This window comes from Geospiza fortis, unplaced genomic scaffold, assembly GCF_000277835.1.
Source record: "Geospiza fortis unplaced genomic scaffold, GeoFor_1.0 scaffold450, whole genome shotgun sequence".
NCBI lineage: Eukaryota > Metazoa > Chordata > Aves > Passeriformes > Thraupidae > Geospiza > Geospiza fortis.
In genome coordinates, this window is record NW_005054416.1 from 1,220,375 (window position 1) to 1,232,421 (window position 12,047).

A 12,047-nucleotide genomic window follows, 5' to 3' on the forward strand; every position below is an offset into this window, starting at 1 on the left:
GCTTGGTGGCGGGTGTCATCCACCCGTGGCGAGTGACGGCCTTTGAGCGGCTGCTGTGGCGCGCCTGCCGCGGGTACCTGGTGGCCTCCTTCGTGGAGATGCCCGAGCCAATGGAGGACCTGGCCACGGTGAGGCAGCACCTGGGGGTGGGCTGGCATGGCTGTGGGGACTGGGACACCAGAGTGACACGGGCTGTGCTGTCCCCAGGGCGAGAGCATCACCTGGGTCATCTTCCTCATCTCCTACTGGGGCGAGCAGATCGGGCAGAAGATCCGCAAGATCTCGGACTGGTGAGTGCCATGTATCCCCTGCAGGGAGGTTTATTTAGTAACACCCACTCTGGACCCTGCTGTGGGGCCAGGCTGGGCAGCCCTGACACCCCTGACACAGCAATGTCCCTCTGTCCCAGCTTCCACTGCCAGCTGTATGCGTACCCGGAGAGTGAGGCCAGCAGGACGGAGGCCATTACCAGGCTGCATGGGCAGATCCAGGAGCTCAGCGTGGTGAGCTGGGTGCCATGAGGGGATGTGGGGGCCACGCTTGGATTGCCATCCCTGACACAGGTGCCCGCAGACGCTGGAGGAGACGGAGAAGTACCTGGCGGAGGTGCTGGACAAGGTGGCACAGGTGCTGCCCACCTGGCGCGTGCAGGTGCAGAAGATGAAGGCCATCTACCTCGTCCTCAACCAGTGCAGCTTCGATGTCACCAAGAAGTGCCTCATCGCCGAGGTCTGGTGCCCCGTGCGGGACCTCACCCAAGTGCAGGATGCCCTGCGCCAGGGATCTGTGAGTGACTCCGTGTCCTTGCACCAGGGATTGTTCAGGGTATCCATGTTCTTGTTATGGGGTTGCTCAGTTGTCCTTGTGTCAGGAGTTGCTCTGTGTTCCCGTGTCCTTGTGCCTGGGTTTCTTGGTGTCCCATGTTTTCATGTCAAGGGTTTGTCGGTGTCACCGTGTCCTCGTGCCAGGGGTCTGTGTCTCCAGGTCCTTCTTGTGGGGTTGCTCAGTGTCCCCATGTCTTTGTGCCAGAGGTTGCTTGGTGTCCCTATGTCCCCTCATCATGGTGGAGCATGTGCCAGGCTGGAGGGGATTGTGGGGTGGGTGCCAAGAGCAGGCTGCGGGTGCTGGGGGCTGGTGCCAGGATGGGGGGTGTTGTGGGCTGGGTGCCGGGAGCAGGCTCCACGTGCTGGGCAGGGAGTGCCAGGGTTGCCAGGATCAGGTTCTGGGTGCTGTTCCCACAGTACCAGAGCGGCTCCAGCGTGGAGTGCTTTGTGCAGCGCGTCCCCACCTCGGAGAGCCCCCCCACCCTCATCCGCACCAACAAGTTCACCGCCGGCTTCCAGAGCATCGTGGACGCCTACGGGGTGGCCAGTTACCAGGAGGTGAACCCTGGTAAGGCCCCCTGGCACCCCCTGAGCCCAGGGCTGAGAGGGGACACCTCGTGTAACGCAGTCCCTGTGTCCCACAGCACCCTACGCCATCATCACCTTCCCCTTCATCTTCGCCATCATGTTTGGGGACGTGGGGCACGGGCTGCTCATGTTCCTCTTTGCGCTCTGGATGGTGCTGTACGAGGACAGTCCCCGCCTGCGGCAGGGCACCAACGAGGTGGGGGCACGAGGGAGGGGTGGGATATGTTGGGGATGTGGGATGGGGTTGGATGATACAGGATCGGGCTGGTGGCTCAGGACGGGGTCAGGGTGGTGCTGTGGGAAAGGAGTGGTGTGGGGCAGGGGAGGTGGTGTGGGACATGGGAGCCCTGTTTGCCCCCCTAGATCTGGCTGACATTCTTTGAGGGGCGCTACCTCATCTTGCTCATGGGTGCCTTCTCCATCTACACCGGCTTCATCTACAATGAGTGCTTCAGCAAAGCCACTGTCATCTTCCCCTCTGCCTGGAGCGTGGCCACCATGGCCAACCACTCCTCCTGGAGGTGGGGTGCCACCCCCGTGCCCCCTGCCCGGGTCCCCATCTCCCTGCTGGCACTGACACCCCGTGCTCTGCCCCCAGCTCTGCGTACCTCGCCACCCACCCCTCGCTCACCCTGGACCCCAATGTCACCGGTGTCTTCCAAGGGCCATATCCGTTTGGGATCGACCCAGTGAGTGTCCCATGGGGATAACAACGAGGTGGGACCCTCTATGGGGCAGTGCAGAGTCTCACCCACCTTGTTTGTGACAGATCTGGAGCTTGGCCACCAACCACCTCAACTTCCTCAACTCCTTCAAGATGAAGATGTCCGTGGTGCTGGGCATCGTGCACATGGGCTTCGGCGTCGTGCTGGGAGTCTTCAACCATGTGTGAGTCCCTGGGCTGCACCCACGGGCTCTGGTCATGCCAAGGGGACCAGGATTGGACTCACCTGGGTGGGGTGGGGTGGCAGCTGGGGTCCTGCACTCACCCCTGCACCTCGGTGAGTGCGGAGGGTGTGCGTGGGTGAGAAGGCACAGGCTGAGCACGGCCAATGTCCTCCCACCCAGGCACTTCCAGCAGCGGCACCGGCTGGTCTTGGAGTTCCTCCCAGAGATTATTTTCCTCCTGGCTCTTTTTGGCTACCTGGTCTTCCTCATCTTCTACAAATGGATCAAGTTCAGTGCTGCTGATTCCATGGTGGCCCCCAGCATCCTCATCCACTTCATTGACATGTTCCTCTTCACCTCCAATGCCGAGAACCTCCCACTCTACCCGGGGCAGGTACCACCCACCGCCCTGGCAGGCACCTACCCCCCACCTCGGCTGGGAGAGCAGGGGTCAGGCGTGGGGGTAGATCCCAAAATGCTGTCCTTGTGCCCCAGGTGCCAGTGCAGATGGTGCTGGTGGTGCTGGCGCTGGCGTCAGTGCCCGTCCTGCTCCTGGGGACGCCGCTGTACCGGTGGTGCTGGCAGGGTGCCCCGAGGACGGTAAGGCCAGGGGCTGTGGGGGGCTCTGTGGGGATCATGAGGAGGTCTCACTGTCAGTGCTGTCCTGGTGCAGCCGCTGGCCACAGGGGAGCAGGAGCCGCTGCTGGAGGGGCAGGAGGCTGGGAACTCTGTCAATGCCACCATGGAGGATGTGGAGAGCGGAGGGCACAGCCCTGATGCCAAGGTGAGGAGCATCCAGGCAGGCTTTGGTGGTGGGATGAGGGTGTCTATGCCCCCTGCTGATGTCCCACGTCCCCTCTGTCCCTGCAGCACTTGGACTTTGCCGAAATCTTCATGCATCAGGCGATCCACACCATCGAGTACTGCCTGGGCTGTGTCTCCAACACCGCGTCCTACCTGCGGCTCTGGGCGCTCAGCCTGGCACATGCCCGTGAGTCCCCTTGGTACCCCCCTGTCCCACTCAGAGCCAGACAGACCCTCACTCCCCGCTCCTGCTCTTGTCCCCCCCTTTCCCAGAGCTCTCGGAGGTCCTGTGGACCATGGTGATGCGGAATGGCTTTGTGGGGCTGAGCTACGTGGGCGGTGTGGTGCTGGTGCCCGTCTTCGCCGCCTTCGCCGTGCTGACCGTGGCCATCCTGCTGGTGATGGAGGGGCTCTCTGCCTTCCTCCACGCCCTGCGCCTGCATTGGTGAGCCCCCAAAGCTGATGGGTTCCTGGGTGGGACTGGGGGGGTGACAGGCCCCCCAGAGCACTCCTCAATCCCCTCTCCTTGCCAGGGTGGAGTTCCAGAATAAGTTCTACGTGGGTGCCGGGTACAAGCTGTGCCCCTTCGCCTTCACCTCGGACACCTGGGAATAGCCAAGCCAAGGGGATTCCAGGGCCTTGGAACATCGGCTGTGCTCCAAATTCCCCCCCACTGGACCCCCGGAGCCTCCTTGGTGGTGAATAAAGCCATCCCTGTGCCTCCCCCCAGCTCTGCATTGCCATTACTTGGGTAGGAGGTGCAGGGGGTGCTTGGGGGTGCCCCCCGTCACTGCTGGCCGTAGCCAAAGGTGGGGGCTGTGGTGGGGCCGTAGGTGCTGAGCTGGGGGAAGGCGGGCAGGGGGTAGGGCAGGGTGTGGGGTTTGGCTCCCACATAAACACCAGGGGGGCAGGTGAGGGGCTGGAAGGTGGGTGCAGGGAGCTCGGGGAAACTGGGGGGTGCTGCTGGCTGAGCCCCCCTACCTTTCTCCTGCTTCTCGGGACGGGGGGGCAGCGGGGTGGCCCGGGCGCGGGGCATGGCCCCCAGCAGGGACCCTGCCGGCACCCCACACCTGCAAGAGACGTGGCGTGGGGGCTCAGGGAGGTGACATCCTCACCATGGCGTGGGGACAGCGTCCAGGCGTGCCTTACCATGGCTCGGGGTCACCGTCCCGAAATCCCTTGGCAAAAGGGTTGCTGGCAATCTTCAGCTGTGTGATCTGCGGAGAGGAGCGGGGTCAGGGAATCCCTGGGAGGGGCCCCAGTTTCCGTCTGGCTGGTGCTCACCCGGTGGTTCTGGTAGGCTGTCACTGCCATGAACTGAGTCTCAGGGAAGCTGAAGGACTTGAAGTTCTGGTGGGCGAAGCGCTCGCTGTCGCGCCGCGGGTCCACAAAGACGACGTGGAAGCGGGGCTGGTAGCGGTGCATGGAGTTGAGGATGATCTAGGGGTGGGAAAGAGGACGTGGCAGGAGCCCCCCAGGCAGGGATGTGTTGTGTCTCCCCCACCACCCAGCCCGCAGCAGGGTCCTCACGTGGCCGTTGTCATCCAGGAGGTTGTTGGTCAGCTTGAGCTTGTCGAAGGACACGATCTGCCGCATCCACTGGGCACCAGCCAGGATGAGCTGTGGAAGGCGTATCTGCAGGGCAGGGAGGGGCTCAGCACCCCCTGATCTCATCCCCTGCCCCCATTGCCCCATTCCCACCTGTATCTCTTGTCATCCAGCGGGATGAAATCCATGAGCAGGACATAGTCGGCCAATGGATCCAGCCCCGAAAGCTTCACCTGAAAGGTGGGGAACATCCTCCTGCACAGGGAGGGGGGTGGGAAGGGGGTGCCCACCCCCACCTTTGCAGCCCCCCAGGCCACTCCGGTTCCCACCTGCCTGCCTTGGTGACGATCATCTCGGTGCCCAGGCGGTTGAACTCCTCCCAGAGGCTGCCCATCTCCAGCCGTGCCGCGGCGTGGCACACGTGCCGGTTCTTGCCGCCGGTCCCCGGCCCCTCGCCAGCCCACCCGAGGCCGGGGGTGCATGGAGACCCCTCAGCCGGGCCCCCCAGGAAGGCTGCAGAGGGTTGAAGGGATGTTGGTCGGGGGGAGCAGAGCCCATGCAGGGCCACCCCATCACACCCTCCTTCCATGGAGATGGTGGCAGGATCAGGGTGTCCTGTCCCCCACCACAGTGCGGTTTTATCTCCATCCCCCCACACCCCAAAACGCCGCAGGACCCCACCACTGGGTACAGGGGATGTGGTCCTGGGTGGGTTTTACCTGCCATGGGTGTGGTGGCAGGGCAGGAGGTGTCCGTGGCTCCGTTCCCCGGCATGGTGGCAGTGGGACCCTGCCAAAGCCCCCTCCCAGTGCAGCGCTGGCTCTGCAGTGTCCTGCAGCCTGCCGGGGGTTTTATGCCCCAGCTCGGGGATGGAGAGGCGGGGGCTGGAGCCGAGGTGGTCCCGAGGGGGCTGGAGCACGGCCCCCTTGCCCAGCCTGCCTTCGCGCCTCGACGCGGTGATGATGGACGGGAGGTGAGCAGTGGCACCGCTGGGAGCACCCCCAGTCCCCAAACAGGGCTTGGGATGCTCCGGGCTGGGCAGGGACATCTTTCTTGGGGTCTTCTCATCTCTTCATATCACAGATCTGAGCAGGGGGAGGTGGGGGCTCCCCCAGGCAAAGCCCCTCTCGGTACGTGGCCGTCACCACCTGATATTGAAAACCACGGTGAGGTGTTGAGGCATTGGCAAAGATCTACTGCTCCAGCAGAGCCTCTGCAGCTCCGGAGGGAGGAACGAGCTTCCCCCTCCCCATAACCCCCCCAAGGTGGGTCCATTCTTTGCCCTGGTGCTGGGACACCCTCATTGCAGTGACAGCAGGAGATGGATGGGGACAAGCAGTCGCTGCAGGGCTGAGGGCTCTGTGTGGGAGGTGACAGACGCTGGGATGGGGCAGACACCAGGAAAAGCAGAGGGATTGCTCCAGACCCCTCCTACTCCCCTCCAAACTGCACTGGGGCCACGGATGCTGTCTCATAGCACACCATGGAGTGTGTTCTAGAGGGATGAGGGATGCTGAGGCTCTGGGAGAGGGTCTGGAGGACCAGGGGATGTCCTGGGGGTGCTGATGGCTTTCTGTACCTGTTGATGTTCCAGTGATGGCAGCACTGGCCTGAACTCCCTCCCTGCTCTGCACAGAGCTGGATATTTTCTCCCAAGTGGGGCTCAGCCTTTTGTCCAGCCTTGCGTTCAGCACTTGAACATCGTAACACAGAGGGGGGGGACTCTGTGTCCCTGTGGGGCAGCCTAGGCAGCTCCTGCATTTGGGACCAGGGCCAGGACTGATGTGAAATGGGGAGGCTCCACCTCCCCAGGTTCCCCCACATCCCCCACACGTGTCCGTGCCCCGCGGGGCTGGCTCAGCCCCATCCATCTCCCGCTGTCAGCCGGGCTTGGCTGCGGGGCCGCTATCGAGCGCCAGATGAGGAGGTGTGAGAGAGGCAGAGCTGACAGCGGGCAGGAGGATGGAGGGGGCTCAGCCCTGGGCAGGATTGGACCTACCAGGGCTCATCTGCAGCTCCTGCACCTCCTGGGTGGAACTGGATGAGCTTTAAGGTCCTTTCCAGTCCAAGCCATTCCAGGATTCTCTGGCCGGTGAAGATGACTGCAGGTAGGGCTCCTGAACCCGTGTTGAAGCACGTGGTACAAAATGGCTTTACAAAATGAACTTTTTGGTCCCAAATGGGAGCCAGAAAAAACGTCAAAAAAGGTAAGCAGTGACTCTTTCTCACGGGGAATAACTGCTCCGGACAGCAGGACAGGCTGGACAGAGCCGTGGAGGTTGTGGTGGCCACCAGGATGGAGCAGGAGAAGAGCGTTGGCACACAGTCAGATGACTCCTTGCAATGAGCCTCTGACTCAGCTGGAATGGGGAAGTGAAAGCTGCTTGGGGGGCAGTGAGGGGAGAAGAGGAATTGACCCTGTTTCGCAGGGAGAGGTGAGCAGCCGGCATGGCGGGGCCAAGAGGGAAGTGAGAAGGCAGGAAGTGACAATACTCATTTCTGAACCAGAAACACATGTATCTGTTAGGTAAGAGTGGGCAACTTGAGCAGCAGCTGGCTCTTTATTTATTTTATTTATTAAGTTTTAATTTTTTTCTTTAATTTTTAAAGCCCTGATTGAGAAAAGGGGAAGAGAATTTTAGCAGGTAAAGTTATAGCCTGGAAGTGTCCAAGGCTGCCTTGGCTAGAGCTTGGAGCACCCTGGTCTAGTAAAAGGTGTCCATGCCCATGGCAGGGGATGGAACTGGATGGTCCTTAAGGTCCCTTCCAATCCAAACAATTCCAGGTTCCATTTGCTCTAAGGAATGTGTAGTACTAAAGAAAATTGATAAGTGCTAAGATAAAGCAATAATTTACCTTTAATATGTCCATTACTTAGCGTTTTTTCCCCTCCCATGTATAATGAATAAAGGATATATTATACAAATATAATTATGTATAATTAAAAGGTAATATAGAAATAGAGAAGAATTTAAAAAATCTTTCAAACTCAAGTCTCCAACACATCCATTTGGTTTTGTTTCACTCCTGCTGACACCATTGTGCACGTGAGTGGCGTTGCTCCGTCTCTGCAGGCACCCATTCCAATGTGCCATGGGGATTCCAGCCCTAAAACCCCAGCATGGATCCCAAGGCCTCTGGGGAAGGCTCATTCTCTTTTCAGGTGCTTCAGGGACCCTTTGGCAACTGCTCATGTGGGGAAGCTGTGAAAGTTAAAATCTTCCAGCCACGTTTGAGGATGGAACAGTTCTGGTGAGACTGATGGGGCTTGAGGACTTCAGCTCAAGGACCTGTGAGTATCTTGGCTCAAGCTGCCATTAACTAAAGGGTGGGACTTTAAGTGGGTTTGGGACAACTTTTTGCTGGATGGGAATGGTCATAAATTGGATTACAAGGGGGGTGGTTTTCCCTTGAAGCTGCACATGGATGAACTTGCAATCAGGAATGCTGGTCTCATTTTAATTGACCCAAATTGACTGGAAATCACTTCAACGGTGCCTGTTGTCAATTTAATGCAACGCTAATTAATGTGGAAAATTAAGGCATGGTGTTATTGTATTTGTTATTGTATTTTTTGTCTCTAAATAAGAACATCTCCCTTCCCCCCTGCAAAATCTCATCCCTTCCAGGGACAGGGCACCCACAATTCTCTGGCCCTGGCACAGATGTCCAAGGCCAGCTTGGACAGGGCTTGGAGCAGCCTGGGAGAGTGGAAGGTGTCCCTGCTCATGGCAGGGGGGGAACAAAATGAGCTTTAGGATCCTTCCAACCCAGCCCGTTCCAGGATTCCATTATTCTGTGTGCTGGATTCAGGCACACCCAGCTCCTTCCATGCCTCCAAAGCTCCTGCTGTTGTCCAAACCGCCTGCACCATCTCCTCTCCAGTGTGTCTCTCTCCACCCAGGCAAGGCTGATTTTCCACCCCAGCCGCAGTTTTCTGATTATTCCTGCTCCCAGGTTTCAGACTTGAGTCATCTCAGCCCAGGACTCATCCCCTCTCTTTGTGGGCTTTGAATGAGTCACCACAGGTTCCCCTGATGGAGACAACAATGTGTCCGGGGGCTTTGACTCATCTGATCTATTTAAAACATTTTTTTATGGAAAAATGGCATGGATTTCTCCACTTGCTGCCTGGTGGTGAAGGGTGGCAGGGTGACACAGTCACATGGTAAATGCAGGATTTATTCAGAGCAGGCATGCTCTGGGCACAGGCTGAAGAGTCAATTTGAGCCTCAAGGGCTTAATTCAGACTATAATCATCACCAGGAAGTGTAAAAACAATTTACAGCAGCAGGAGAGTTCCTGAAGGGTTTTCCCTTTATCCCAGTTTGCAGTTGGAACACTTCTCCAAATCCTGGGCTGTCTCCCAGCTTCTGAACCTTGATTTCCTACATCAATTCTTTTTAATTCCCTGCAATGCCTATAGATCAGTTACATATTCTAAGAGATAAATTTATAGATATATAATTATGTATTTCTTACAAATAATGCTTTATATATATTAAGGAATTATATAAAACCATTTTCTTTATATATTAACATAAATCAATATTTTGAAATTATATGTTTGTTAATATATAAAATAAAAATTACAAATATGTTATATATGTATATAGAAGTAGAAAATCAATCCTCAAGTTTCCATTTAACTTCTTGAAACGGATTGACTTTATTTAACTAATTGTGTTTATTTATCAGTGCAGGTGTCCTCTCAAGGAGCTGCTTCCAGAGTAACCAATTCCCAAACCATCCCAGGATTCTGTGTCACGGTGTGTGGGTCTCACTGGGATGTGGCACATCCTCTTCTGGGCTACCTTGAGCATGTTGATCCATCTGATTCGACCTGAGATGTCACAGCTATGAAAATCTGCTCCAGCTGCAGCTGGGAGGAGAGAGGAGCCAAAATCTTCCTCCAGGTATGTTTGTATTGGGTATAGGGAAGAAATCCTTCCCTGGGAGGGTGGTGACACAGGGTGCCCAGAGGAGCTGTGGCTGCCCCTGCATCCCTGGCAGTGTCCAAGGCCAGGCTGGATGGGCTGATCCTGGTGAATCCTAGTACAGCCTGTTGGAAGGTGCTTTACTGCCCTGCACAAGGATCTTAGGGAATTTGAGCAGGAAAGCAGGTGCCACGATGGAGATCCTTACCCCAGGAGGGCAGGGATGAATATTCCACACCAGCCTCTCAGCAGGGATGAAATGTGATCCCTGCTTTTTAACTGAATTCATTTCCATTCCGTGTCTCCCATCCTTCCACCAAGCAAAGGTTTGTTGAGTAAGAAAAAGTGAGGCCGAACTTGGATTAATCAAAACATTGGCGTCAGTTTTCTGACAGGGCAGATTTCCAGGTCCAGGCAGGTGCAGGCTGCCTGCGGGGAGGACTCAGCCCCCAAACCGCTCGATTTTCATTATCTGTGACAGCTCCAGCACCGTCCCGGTGTCCCCTCGCCTCCAGCATCTCCTTGTGGATGATGAAAAGCAGCTCTAAATCCTCGTTACAGCACCAGGAGACCAGACACATGGCTTGTGGGACATCTGAAACGGGATGTCAGGTTCTGGGGATGAGGCTCAGCCCTTCAGCCAAGGTTTATCCAATAACGATGATTTCCAGGTTTGGATCCATTTGGCAGGAGCCTGCGGTGCCTACCCTCGGTTTACTCTCTGGTGTAACTCTGTCAAGCCATGATTAATGTTATCCAGGAGAAAAATCAATGATTATTTATTCTATCTGTCACAGAGTGGGATTTTAGGAGCTGTTGATCTCTCCCTGGTGAGCGGCAAGACGGAGCCTGAATTTATCTTTTTATCGCTATAAATCAGAGATAAAAAGATAAATGAAGAATCACATCTAGAGCACAGTGAGGTGAGAAAAAGCCCGGCTCTTATTCCTAGGGCTTTCACCTAGACAAGCTCTTCCTGGGACATGGGGAGCTGGTATTTATTCCTCAAGTGCTCAGCCTGGACTGGGAACACTCAGAAGATGAGGAATATTTTCATTTTTCCAGCAGGTACCGGGAAAATCGTGGACTTCCATGCACGAATGGTTGGAGGAGCACTAAGAGGAAGCCTTGCAATTTCCTGGTGATCTGTCCTGGTGCGGTATTTCCCTCTTTAATGCCCCCAAAATTCCCCTTTTCCAGCGGCTCCGGCCGGGGCTCAGCGCGGCGGGCGGCGCGCTCGTGCTGCCCTCTGCGGGCGGAGCGCGGTACTGCACCCAGGGGCTGGGAGCCGAATTAGTCTCACGGCATTGCGCATGCGCAGTCCGGTCATACCGGGGGGTGGCGGGGGGGGCATTCCCGGCTGTGCCTCAGTGCTGCCGCCGTGTGGGAGCGCCCGGCACTGCAGGCGGAGTCCCCTGGGGCGGTCGGGCACCGGCCCTGAGCGGGGAAAAGGGGAAGGGGCCGCGTCTGCGTGAGCGGGAGCATGTTCCTGCCATCGAATTGGGTTCGGAAAGCACCGCAAAGCGCATCTAAACTCTTGCTTTCCTATTCTGCAGCAGGGAACGCGTCTGACTCCTCGGCCTCATGGACATTGTCAGTACTTTCCGTGGTGCTGTCCAGGATTGTCCGGGAATGGGAACGGCTGGTGGGAGCTCGGGCAGAGCACCTGGAGACCAGGTAAAATCAGGAATGAGATTGTTCTGGCTGCTGCAAGGTGTGTGTTTCTTTTCAAGATGTTCCTCTGATCTGTGTCACAGTAGCTTCCTAGAGTTGGAGTCATTTCCTAGCGGGGAACTTGACTTGGAAGCTGCATTCCAAACTCTTGTCCACATTTATTTTATCTCCCACATGGAGATGCCTAAGGAAGGTGGGCTGTTCCTAACAAAAGAACATTCCAATTCATCTGTGGCAGAGGGCTTAAAGTGTGAGTGGAGGTGCCTTTAGGACACTTCCAATCCCTTAGTATATGAATGGAATTTAAATGAAATATCCAGATCCTGACAAGCTTGTGTGAACTCCAAAGCCTCTGGAAGTGTTTTACAGCCAGGGAGGGAGACAAGAGTCTGGAGTCTCTCCCCAAAATCTGGCTGCTGTTTGTTTGACCAGGCATAGGAATGACTGTGTATTCCCTGGGGCTGTCCTTATGGAGAAAGGTTTATTTATGTGCCTTGGGTTTATTCAGGGTATCTTCACAATGATGGAAACTGATTTCATTGAAATGCCAGAGGTGCCCAGTGCTTTCCCCAGCCAGAGCTCAGGCCAGCCCTGTGGGAAGGGGTTTAATGCCCATTTTCCCAATCCCTCCAGGCAGCAGCACTGGAGCACTTGAGCCAAACATGGCCAAGGTGCCCAGTGCTGGCAGGAGGCAAATCCAGGGATTGGACAGTGGGAGTTTGCACTGCTCCTGGAATCCCAGACCTGGAGCTGTGCTTCAGAGAGCCCAGGAGATGCTGCCTCA

At 56.6% G+C, this 12,047-nt stretch overlaps 2 protein-coding genes and 1 long non-coding RNA gene across 3 annotated transcripts; 2 read left to right on the top strand and 1 right to left on the bottom strand.

Moving 5' to 3' along the window:
• Positions 1–6: 6 nt before the first annotated feature.
• Positions 7–3,833, top strand: TCIRG1 (T cell immune regulator 1, ATPase H+ transporting V0 subunit a3). The gene is made up of 15 exons (XM_031061542.1): positions 7–128; positions 208–290; positions 410–503; positions 574–786; positions 1,242–1,392; positions 1,469–1,608; positions 1,776–1,933; positions 2,011–2,101; positions 2,182–2,300; positions 2,481–2,694; positions 2,796–2,900; positions 2,974–3,084; positions 3,171–3,291; positions 3,378–3,549; positions 3,638–3,833. The coding sequence occupies exons 1-15, from the start codon at positions 99–101 to the stop codon at positions 3,717–3,719; spliced, it is 1,884 nt and encodes a 627-aa protein (XP_030917402.1). The 5' UTR covers positions 7–98; the 3' UTR covers positions 3,720–3,833.
• A 58-nt stretch (positions 3,834–3,891) lies between these two features.
• On the bottom strand, positions 3,892–5,426 carry TBX10 (T-box transcription factor 10). The gene is given in 7 exon segments (XM_005426538.2): positions 3,892–4,174; positions 4,254–4,321; positions 4,389–4,544; positions 4,635–4,798; positions 4,801–4,907; positions 4,982–5,165; positions 5,372–5,426. Coding segments are annotated over 7 exon segments (1,017 nt in total).
• Positions 5,427–7,741: 2,315 nt separating this feature from the next.
• LOC115948513 lies at positions 7,742–10,173 on the top strand. Its single transcript, XR_004082331.1, has 3 exons — positions 7,742–7,944; positions 9,351–9,568; positions 10,071–10,173. It is a non-coding gene; the product is annotated as an uncharacterized LOC115948513 (long non-coding RNA).
• The last annotated feature ends 1,874 nt before the right edge of the window (positions 10,174–12,047 follow it).

Excerpts from the sequence above, each read along its gene's own strand:
- TCIRG1 (XM_031061542.1), top strand. The coding sequence starts at position 99 with ATGCCCGAGCCAATGGAGGACCTGGCCACG. Across the intron at positions 1,934-2,010 it reads GCCAACCACTCCTCCTGGAG|CTCTGCGTACCTCGCCACCC; the intron begins GTGGGGTGCCAC and ends CTCTGCCCCCAG. Across the intron at positions 2,102-2,181 it reads ATCCGTTTGGGATCGACCCA|ATCTGGAGCTTGGCCACCAA; the intron begins GTGAGTGTCCCA and ends TGTTTGTGACAG.